Source organism: Thamnophis sirtalis, unplaced genomic scaffold, assembly GCF_051295495.1.
Source record: "Thamnophis sirtalis isolate CommonGarterSnake01/CBP01778 unplaced genomic scaffold, rThaSir2_p1.2 scaffold_13, whole genome shotgun sequence".
Taxonomy (NCBI): domain Eukaryota; kingdom Metazoa; phylum Chordata; class Lepidosauria; order Squamata; family Natricidae; genus Thamnophis; species Thamnophis sirtalis.
Genome location: NW_028261393.1, coordinates 7,214,661 through 7,225,976, shown reverse-complemented (window position 1 = coordinate 7,225,976; position 11,316 = coordinate 7,214,661). Strand labels below are relative to the sequence as shown.

Sequence of the window (11,316 nt, the reverse complement as noted above, 5' to 3'; positions counted from 1 at the left end):
TCTGCTGCACCCATGCCGAGAAGGAACTATTTGTGTGGTTTGTGTAGGCAAGCTGTCACTTGGGAAAAGTTATGAGATATAACACTTGCCCTTTGAAAGGGGAAGATATGGGTGAGAGCCCACCATTAAATCCTTTAGAAATCCACCTCTCTTGGGAGGCCTTATATGAGGACAAAGTCAAAATGCTCAAAAATTGAAAAGTGACCAAATTTGAATGTTTTCAATGGATAAACTTCAAACCCCAAGAGGAAATGATGGTGTCACCGCTCCTTCCTCAAATGTAGTTTTTGATTAAGGAACTCTTTACATATTCCTGGCATATTTGGTCATTGGGTAATTTCCAGAAAGTGCAATGATGGCTTTTTTGATCACTGAGAGGATATCTTTAGACTAATAGGCCACATGATTTGATTTGATTTGATTTATTGGATTTCTATGCTGCCCTATTCCCAGAGGGACTCAGGGCAGCTCACAAACCAAAAAGGGGGGGGGAATACAAACAGGAGGAAAACAACGGACGAACAACTACAAACAATTTAAAAACATTCAACAACCACACATTCGAGTGGGGGCGGGGGATCCGTCAGCCCCAGGCCTGTCGGAACAGCCAGGTTTTAAGGGCTTTGCGGAAAGCCTGGAGGGTGGTGAGGGTCCGAATCTCCACGGGGAGCTCGTTCCAGAGGGCCGGAGCAGCCACAGAGAAGGCCCTCCTCCGGGTGGTAGCCAATCGGCATTGGCCAGTAGATGGAATTCGGAGGAGGCCTAATCTGTGGGATCTAATGGGCCTTTGGGAGGTAATTGGCAGCAGGCGGTCTCTCAAGTACCCATGTTGGACATAGACTGTTTCAACCCCTCCCCTCGGGATGCCACTATAAGGCATTGTATGCCAAAGCAACTAGACCCAAGGACAGTTTTCCCCACTCTTGCCATTATGCTGCAGAATACCTAATTCCCAAACTACTGTCTTCTTATGTCTGAGGATATTTACCCATATAGTATGGCTTTATTACTATTATCATTCTCATTGTTTCTACTACCTTCTCCTATTTGCATCTTATGATCGTATTACTTGTTTGTTGTTTGGGCAATAAAGAATACTCTACTCTACTCTACTCTACTCTACTCTACTCTACTCTACTCTACTCTACTCTACTCTACTCTACTCTACTCTACTCTACTCTATTCCACTCCACTCCACTCCACTCCACTCCACTCCACTCTATTCTTTCCACCACATTTAACTCAGTCTTCTCCGGAAAGTATTATCATAAGAGGAGATGGTAAGGGTCTTCGTAGTCTCCTCAAATTATGTTCCATATGATTTCCTAAATTTCTTCTTTTTTGGAAAATTGACAGGGTAACATTGAAAATTGCTCCTTTGTGGAGTGAGGTTTAGTGCTCATATGACACAACTGGCTGAAATTATCCCAGGATTAAAAGTCTCTCCAGATCAAATTAGATTTTGATGGTTGTATAACATATTAATCCCACCCCATATCTAGCTTGGCACGTTAATCGATTAAATTCTGAAGAGGAAACCTCAATTTAAAAATACTTATTTTATTTTATTTGTACGTTGCCTCTCAGCTAGAAAACCTTTCTAAAGCTTTTATCCATGGTAGGCCCATCATAACTTTGAAGGTTGCCAAGTGATTGATTATTCTCCAGTCTTGTACAGTTAATCCTTGAGGACTGGAGAATAATCGTATTCAGATGATTTGAGATCCATGCCAGAAATCCTGTGTATTTTTCCTTAAGTATTATAGAGAAGATTCCTGCGAGTCCCTTAGACTGCAAGGTGATCAAACTGGTCAGTGCTAGAGGAGATCAACCATGGCTGCTCTTTAGAAGGCCAGATCCTGAAGAGGAAACTCAAATCCTTTGGCCACCTAATGAGAAGGAAGGACTCCCTGGAGAAGAGTTTAATGCTGGGAACGATGGAGGGCAAAAGAAGAAGGGGACGACAGAGAATGAGGTGACTGGATGGAGTCACCGAAGCAGTCTGCATGAGCTTAAATGGACTCCAGAGGATGGTAGAGGACAGGAAGGCCTGGAGGAACATTGTCCATGGGGTTGCGATGGGTTGGACACAACTTTGTAACTAACAACAAGAACAACAATTATTTCCAATAGTCCAAAGACACTTTGCTAAAACAAAGGAAGGGTAGGGAGAATAAGAAAATGTATTTGTAAAAAAAAGAGAGGAGTGAAAATGTGGTGTCAGAGAGACTGGAAAAAGACCACTAGACCTCATGGATTAAAAGAACTTGAAAATTTTTATTTGCAATTCTGGAGACCATCCAGACGTTGGCCTTTTTATCAAGCACAAAGGAGGAACCAGGTGACTTCACAAGAGGCTCTGGACGAAGAGGACTCCAGCAAGGGATGAAAAAATGAGGCCTGAGGAAGAAATCACACACCACACGCCGATGTCGGTGCAAGCTGCTTTCACACTCAGCTTATATATCTTCCCTCCGAATGGCACCAGGTCATTCTGTTGCAAGCTGCAGGCATTCTGGGTTGCACAGCCCTTGATGGCGAAGGATTGATTCGGAGACTTCTCTGCAACGAGAGAAATAAGCAGAGCTACATTTGTGCAAACACGGGGATCACTTTTGCATGGGGAATTGTGGAATCGGATCTGGTTCACACATACAGGTTCAACTCTGGAGTATTTGTCTTGCATGTGAGAATCAAACAACACAGAACTTCCTAAGTAGATTCTTTTATTTTACCCTACAGCAGGGGTGCAGAACTATGGCCCTTTTACAGATTAACAAAGTTGGAAGGGAGCTTGTTGGTCATCTAGTCCAAGCCCCCACCCAAGCAGGAGACCCTACACCATTTCTGACAAATGGCAGTCCAGTCTCTTCTTGAAAGCCTCCAGGGATGAAGCTCCCACAACTTCCGAAGGCAACTTCTGCTCCATGGATTGATGATTCTCACTGTCAGAAAGTTCCTCCTTATGTCTAGGTTGAATCTCTCCCTGATCAGTTTCAATCCATTATTCCTTGCCTGGCCTTCAGGTGCTTTGGAGAATAGCTTGAGCCCCCTCCTCTCCATTGCAGCCCCTCAAATACTGGAAGACTGCTATCATGTCTCCCCTGGTCCTTCTCTTCTCTAGACTAGCCCGGTTCCTGCAACCGTTCTTCATATGTTTTAGCCTCCAGTCCCCCTAATCATCCTGATTGCTCTTCTCCGCACACTTTCTAGAGTCTCAACATCTTTTTTATAGCGTGGTGAACAAAATCAGTTACAATCATCTAAGTCTGGTCTTACTAAGGCTTTGTAGAGCGATATTAGTACCTCAAGAGCTTGATTGTATCCCTCTGTTAATGCAACTTGCCAAGGTGAGCCAGTGGCGCAGTGGTTAAATGCAGCACTGCAGGCTACTGCTAGATCAGCAGTTCAGCGGTTCAAATCTCACCGGCTCAGGGTTGACTCAGCCTTCCATCCTTCCGAGGTGGGTAAAATGAGGACCCAGATTGTTGGGGGCAATATGCTGACTCTCTGTAAACCGCTTAGAGAGGGCTGAAAGCCCTATGAAGCGGTATATAAGTCTACTGCTATTGCTATATACTTAGGATTGCATTATAGACCTTAACTCCCAGAATTCCTGAGCCAATCATGCTTTAAGATCATGGTCAGGGGTGGGATTTGGGTATTTCCGCCCTCCTGGAGGCTCAGGGAAAGCCTTCACAGCCTGGGGAGGGTGAAAAATGGGCCTACCGGAAGTACCAGAGCCCATTTCTGGCCTCTGTAGGGGCCTCCGTAACCCTGGGGAAGGCAACCCCCCCACCATGGTGCAGGAAGCTGATTAGGTCACGCCTCCATGGCCACACCCACCCATCAACCAGGCAGAGAATCGGTGGCTAAACTTTTTCAATCCCACCCCTGATTGTGATGTGGTTTTAGCCAGTATATTGGGAAAGGGGTGGATGGGTGATGAAATAATTGAAGAAATACCGATAGAGTCTCCTGCGAGCGTAATACATTTCTCCTCAATTCCCTTGCAGGCAATTTGACTTTTGCTTTCACACGCCTTCTGATTGTAGATTTCACAGGCTGGGCAAAACACCCCATTTTCCAACGTACCAACTGGGGGAACTGTAAAGCAAGATAGATTTCTTAGCATCCATGTGGGAAGGAATATATCTCTTGGGTGTACATTCAATGGCAAAAAATCAGGATTGCTGCCATGATCACACAACACTCTTAGTTTTGATCTTGAAGCCAGGTACCGTTTTGAATCTTTTGATACTCTCAATACTACCCTTAGGCAACATGAGACATCCTGTACCACCACTAAGTCAACTATTGGCTACAAAAATATAGCGCTTCCTTTACACTTATCGTATTTTAACCAATTTTCCATTGACTTGTAAAGGTTTTTTTTTTTTTTAATGAAGATCCATCCAACTCTGAATAGGCTACTTTGAGTGGCCGTTGGCTGGTTCCATTCTAAATTTCTCCCTTTTTTGTCCCAGTTTAAACATTGGTCCATCAGCAGAATTTCTAACAGATATGCATTGGGCCTCTGGGTCAAGAGCCAGGGTAGAGTTGTCCTCCTTAGAAGTTGGACACCAAAAGTGTTGCGTTGTGCAGTTAAAAATGATTGTCTCATTGTCTTAAGGCCCCTCAATCTTTGGGAGCAGTTCCTATGCTTCTGATTTAAGGCTGTAATGACAAGAATCTACACAAATCCAGGATAGAGCATGGAGTGATCATTTTCTTCAACAATCCATTGTCCCTAAGATAGAGGTAAATACTTAGTCAGGAATGAGAGGATAGGATAGGATAGGATAGGATAGGATAGGATAGGATAGGATAGGATAGGATAGGATAGGATAGGATAGGATAGAATGTAGATTGGAATGGAGTGGAGTGGAGTGGAGTGGAGTAGAGTAGAATAGAATAGAATAGAATAGAATAGAATAGAATAGAATAGAATGTAGGGTGGAATGGAGTGGAGTGGAATGGAATAGACTAGAATAGACTAGAATAGACTAGAATGTGGAGTGAAGTGGAGTGGAGTAGAATAGAATAGACTGTAGGGTGGAATGGAGTGGAATGGAATGGAATGGAATGGAATAGAATAGAATAGAATAGAATAGAATAGAATAGGAATACTAGACTTTTGATTTGCTTGGAAGCTGTGTAACAGAAATCTTAATCATTTCTGATGTTTACTTTTCCCTGTAGAACCGTGATGGCGAATCTATGGCACGAGTGCCCAAAGTGATCATGTCGCTTGGAACGGACAGTGTTGCCCATTCCTCTCCTGGGTTTCTGGTGCGCATGCGCGTGACGATCAGCTGGCCTTCGAGCGTGCGGCAGTGCCGGAAACTGAAGAGCTGGTTTTCCGTTTTCTGGCATGAGCATTCGCGCCAGCCAACTGATTTTCGGGGAGCATTTGCGTCAGTAAACCGGAAGACTAGCTGGGCGGAGTGCATGCGTGTGCCGGAAACCGAAAGTTCATTTTCCAGCGAGTGCACGCCCCCTGGGAAGCTCCTTCTCCAGGTTGCACGCCAGATGGGCGCGCGCATGCCCTCGGTGCCGAAAAGGTTAGCCATCTCTGCTACCGAAAGTTAGTGATTGTGTGGCTTTAATAAGACTACTTTTGATCTGTTCCAAATATTAATTTAGAGGCTTTGTAAACTTGATTTCTCTTTCTTGAGAAGCTCTCTGTTTTTCCCCTCCTTGTCAATGTATATTTTAAATAGGATTCCATAAAGGAATAGCATTCTTATGTTATAGTTTCCTCTTTTAAACAAAGCCCAGGAAATACCAACCAGTTAGAGTTAACCCTTCATTGCACAGAGGTTTTGAGCAACAGGCCATATTGCTTTGGATGTAACGTCCAGCAGCTGTGGTCAAGGTGAAGGCCAGAGGTCTACAATCCTTTGGGTCAATGCATCCTTGGTATGATCCACTGGGTTTGACATTTCCACCTGGGAAGAATGAATGAAAAACAGATAGAGAAGAACAGAGCTATCCCATTAGCTTTGATAAAAGAGTACCTCAGCTCTTCTTAGCTGAAGATTCTACTGAGTATTATCCATTTATTTGAGTTTTATCCTGACTTTATTACTTTATAAGTAACTCTGGGCGGTGAGCGTACAATACATACTCCTTCCTTCTCCTATTTTCCCTGCAACAACAACCCTGTGAGTTGGGCTAAACAAGGGCAATAGGCCCAAAGTCTACTAGCAGACTGTCATGCCTAACTCAGGATTAGAACGCATCATCTGTTGGTGATTGGCCCAAAGTTGCCCAACCAGCTTTCATCCCTAAGGCGGAACCAGAACTCACTGTCTCCTGGTGATTGGCCCAAAGTCACCCAACCAGCTTTCATGCCTAAGTGGGACTAGAACTCACTGTCTCCTGGTGATTGGCCCAAAGTCACCCAACCAGCTTTCATGCCTAAGGAGGGACTAGAACTCACAGTCTCCTGGTGATTGGCCCAAAGTCACCCAACGAGCTTTCATGCCTAAGGAGGGACTAGAACTCAGTCTCCTGGTGATTGGCCCAAAGTCACCCAACCAGCTTTCATGCCTAAGGTGGGAGTAGAACTCACTGTCTCCTGGTGATTGGCCCAAAGTCACCCAACCAGCTTTCATGCCTAAGGTGGGACTAGAACTCACAGTCTCCTGGTGATTGGCCCAAAGTCACCCAACCAGCTTTCATGCCTAGGGTGGGACTAGAACTCACAGTCTCCTGGTGATTGGCCCAAAGTCACCCAACCAGCTTTCATGCCTAAGGAGGGTCTAGAATTCACAGTCTCCTGGTGATTGGCCCAGAGGCAGAGCTAGAACTTACAGACTCCCAGTTTCTAGGCCAGCACCTTAACTACTGCACCTTAACCACTATGCGCATGGCATCCAATGAGATTCAGTACTCTTACCCAATGTATTGCTTTCTGTCAAAGTAACGCAGGCTGCAGGACTTGTGCAATTAAGTCCACATTTGGGGCTTCCAAGAGGACATGAAACACAGGTCATATTTATTGTATTTACCGCTCCTGCAGAGAGGGAGAGGGGGGGAGAGGAAGAGGGAGAGAGAGAGAGAGAGAGAGTTATTTTGGGGTGGGGGGAATGCGATGCTTCTCATCTCCAGACGCAAGGAGGCCTTGATCTTTGGACCCCTGAAAGTTTTCAAGAAGAGCTTGGACTGCCATCTGTCATAGATTAGGCCTCCTCCGAGTTCCATCAGCCGGTCAGTGTCGACTGGCAACCACGCGGAGGAGAGCCTTCTCGGTGGCAGCTCCGACCCTGTGGAACGAACTCCCCGTGGAGATTCGTACCCTCACCACCCTCCAGACCTTCCGCATAGCCCTTAAAACCTGGCTGTTCCGACAGGCCTGGGGCTAAAGACTTCAACCCCGCCCAAATTGTATGAATGTTGTGCTTTTAACGATGTATTGTCTTATGTGTTTAATCTGGTTTGTCCTCCCTTCCCTCTGAGCTGTGAGCTGCCCTGAGTCCCCCCAGGGAAAAGGGCGGCATACAAATAAAGCACCTATACCTATAAATGGTGTAGGGTCTCCTGCTTGGGCAGGGGGGAGTTGGACTCCATGACCTACAAGGTCCCCTCTAATTCTCTGAATCTGCTAATCTGTTGAATTGGAAATGCCCACTCAAGAAGGCAGCTCTGAAAAACTTCCACGCACTAATTTTTGCTTCCTCCTTCCTCTCCTGGGGTTTGCCTACATTATGAGCTGACGGTTCTACAGCAAGGGACAAAAGAACGGCACAGATAACCCTCTACTTATGAGCCAGAGGTGGGTTGCTCCTGGTTCGGCCTGGTTCGGCTGAAACAGTAGTGGAATTCAGGCCTGGTTCGCAGAACCGGCAGCGACCCAGGTCTGCCACGCCCCCCGAACCAGTTTCCCTTGCCGCTGCTGAGCCACCGCCCTTTTGATTTATAGTGACTGCGCATACACAGACAATTTACATTGACCAGCGCAGGGGCACGGCAGTAAAACCGGCAACAACTCACCCTTGTTGCGACCCCAATTAGAACCAGAATTCCCACTGCTAAGCAAGACGGTTATTAAACAAATTGTGGCCGTTCCCCCCACCCCATTTTAGCCACGGTCCTTAGACAAACCACTGCAGTTGTTAAGGGAATCACCTGGCCATTCAGTCAACCCAACAACAACCCCTATTGACCACTTGTCGGAAGTCACCTTGGAAGGTCACAAATGGGCATCACTTTACCCTGGGAGACTGCAACGTTTACAAAATACGTGCACCCAAAATTTGATTGTGTGACTGTGGGGAGGCTGGGGCAACCATAGGTGCTGTTATGGCCCACCAGCGGCCAGCAGAGCTGGCAGCAGATTCAGAGAGTGAGGAGGGTTGGGGAGGAACATGGGCCAGTCCTGGAGTCTGGGGAAGATTCTGATGAGGCAGAAAGGGGGCCAGAGCCATCTGACAGTTATCAGCTGCCTTCAGAGTTGGAGATCAGTGGGGCATATGAAGAGCTGGAGCCTGTTCCCAGTGTGCGCATGTGCAGAGTTGCCAGACGAAGGAAACAGCTAAAGAACAGGGGTCGACTTGGGAATTGAATTGAATTTATTGCATTTATATGCCGCCCTTTTCCCCGAAGGGGACTCAGGGCGGCTCACAATCCAAGTCAGGGAAGGGGATACAGATAAGGGATAAAAAGGGAGTGAAGGTGGACGGTGAATGGCCCCTCCCAGAGGAAATAAAAGAAGAGTGAAGGGGGAGCGGAGTTTGCAGAAGACAATTAGTTCGCTTAATTGATTCGTGACTCTCCGAGACTCCTTGCCAAATTTTGCAGATATCGGCCTGGCAGCTCTCCAAGCCAGATAAGGTCTGTGACTGTAAATCCTCCCTTAAAAGACTTTGCTGGATGTGAATGAGCAGAATTCACAGTCAATTAATAAAAGGTGGGTTTTTTTCAGGACAAGGAGTTTGCTTCATGCTCTTAGGAAGCCTCGGTCAGAACAGGTGCAAGGACTGGATGTATAAATCACATTTTTTTTCAGTGCCTGTGAAACTTCGAACGATCCCTAAGCAAAGGGCGTAAGCTAGAATTGCATTTACTTAAGGCCTATATAATCCATTTGTAACCCTCTGCCGAGGAATTCACATGCCTAGCACAAACCCAAAAATTCAGGGTTGAAAGGACTCACCGTGGACCCAAGGGAGGAGAATAAAAATAAGGCAGAGGACGAAATCTCCCTTCATGATTTCTTGGGGTGAAGAATAAACAGAACTGAATTCAGCAGCCGCTCCAACGAGGGGATGGTTTCTGTTGTGTGAAAAAACACATATTTCATCCTTTGGCTTCAAAACAGGCCTTTCATCTTACAAAGAAGTATGATTTTGCTTTGTGTTGGTTTTAAAACGAAGACGTTCAAGAGGAGTGATAACTAAGTCATCCTTGAATTAAAACGGTGACCTTTAAAATGTGCCACAGGATTTCACAATCACTGGAAGAATAAAAGTCAGGGTTGGCAATGGGCAGATGAATGCTATTGTATGATTGGAAGATGTATTTATTTCTAAAATTTATTATCTGCCTGCTTTGCCACATGGTAAATAATTTCTGGTTGAATCATTTCTGGTTAGCGCAAAATGTCAACGTGAGCTTCCAGGTTTTAAAAAGTCCAATTGTAAGTGCTGAGGTCCGGGAACTTTCAATAAAGAAGGGTGGGGAATTTCCACGTATGTTAAATAAGTTGTCCGTCCATTCTTTCCCAGCCATTTTTTTTAAAAAAAAAAACAGCATTACATTTTCTATTGTTCGGCAAGAAATATGCAAACCCACTGAATTCACTTTTCACTCTCTTCCCTCATTTATTTAGCCCTGGACCAGTTCAGGTTTGAAAATCCCACACGAGTAAATTTAGAAATGTGTCTCTAACAGATTCAGAAATCCACCTACAAAATAATTTGGCAGCTTTTGAAGTAATGCTAATCTGGATGTGGAAAACAGACACAAGGAGAGAAAAGTAATAATACAAGAGAGTGGATGTCCACCCTCTGTGCTAAAAGAGAGAGAAATTCATCGCAACTTACCTACAGATCTGAAATCCGGCAGATGCGATCCTTTCAAATCCAACCCCTCTCTTTTCCCTTTTTATAGACCCGATGATGGATTTGCGCGGGGAAATTATTCATTAGCTAATGACATGCCAAAATAGTTCCTGGTAGCATTCAAATGGGTTTAGACTTTGCCACTTCCAAACAAAACGATGATTCTTAAGAGTGAAGGGAAATATACATGTCTCAAGATAACGTTGCAGGATCCATACTGGGTTGGTCACCAAGACCAGAAGTTTCGTTTTTCCAAGCTTTCGGACTCGAACTGGAGCCTCTCACACATTCTGGTGAGCGAGAAGTTCTCTGAGAATGGGCTTCAGCACAAGTCCGAAACCTCAGCAGACTAAGCCTCTGGTACCCGGTAACTGATCCGGATTGGATTCTTGCAAAACAATAGTTACTGCTTCCTAGAAGTATCCTTGGGTTGTGATGTAGAAAGTAGAGTGATGGTGTTTGGGGAAAGCATCTCTGTAGCTTTCTCCAAGTGAAGAGGAACTAAAGATGCTAAAGGTGAAGAAGAAGAGTGCAAAAGTTGACTAGAAACTCAAGATTAAGAAAACTAAAATCGTGGCATCCGGTCCTCTCATTTCCTGGCAAATAGATGGGGAAGAAATGAAGGTAGTGACAGATTTGGTTTTCCTGGGCTCCAAGATCACCGCAGATGGGAACTGCAGCCAAGCAATTAAAAGACGCTTGCTCCTGGGGAAGGAAAGCTATAGCAAATCTAGACAGCATATTGAAAAACAGAGAAATCACCCGGCCAAGCTATGGTTTTTCACAATTGCAATGTATGGCTGTGAACGTTGGACCATAAGAAAGGTGCCAAAGAATGGAGGCCTTTGAACTCTGGTGTTGGAGAAGACTCCTGCGAGTCCCTTGGACTGCAAGGCGATCCAACCGGTCAGTCCTAGAGGAGATCAACCCTGACTGCTCTTGAGAAGGCCAAATCCTGAAGAGGAAACTCAAGTACTTTGGCCACCTGATGAGAAGGAAGGACTCCCTGGAGAAGAGCCTCATGCTGGGAACGATGGAGGGAAAAAGAAGAAAGGAACGGCAGAGAATCAGGTGGCTGGATGGAGTCTCTGAAGCAGTCAGCATGAGCTTAAATAGACTCCAGAGGATGGTAGAGGACAGGAAGGCCTGGAGGAATGTTGTCCATGGGGTTGTGATGGGTTGGACAGGACTTCGCAACTAACAACAAACTTCATGGCCATCCAAGTTCACACAAAGTTTGGAACTAGGC

The 11,316-nt window shown here is 45.4% G+C and overlaps 1 protein-coding gene and 1 long non-coding RNA gene across 2 annotated transcripts in view; both read right to left on the bottom strand.

The window, feature by feature from the left end:
- LOC148042948 (uncharacterized) overlaps window positions 1-11,316 on the bottom strand; it is a 281,857-nt gene that overhangs the window by 101,335 nt on the left and 169,206 nt on the right. The gene's annotated exons all lie outside the window — the stretch shown is intronic.
- On the bottom strand, window positions 2,258-10,083 carry LOC148042951 (phospholipase A2 inhibitor and Ly6/PLAUR domain-containing protein-like). The gene is made up of 6 exons (XM_087727648.1): window positions 10,050-10,083; window positions 9,161-9,279; window positions 6,905-7,021; window positions 5,793-5,951; window positions 3,967-4,107; window positions 2,258-2,562 (listed from the first exon to the last, which is right to left on the bottom strand). The coding sequence occupies exons 2-6, from the start codon at window positions 9,213-9,215 to the stop codon at window positions 2,348-2,350; spliced, it is 687 nt and encodes a 228-aa protein (XP_087583774.1). The 5' UTR covers window positions 9,216-9,279; window positions 10,050-10,083; the 3' UTR covers window positions 2,258-2,347.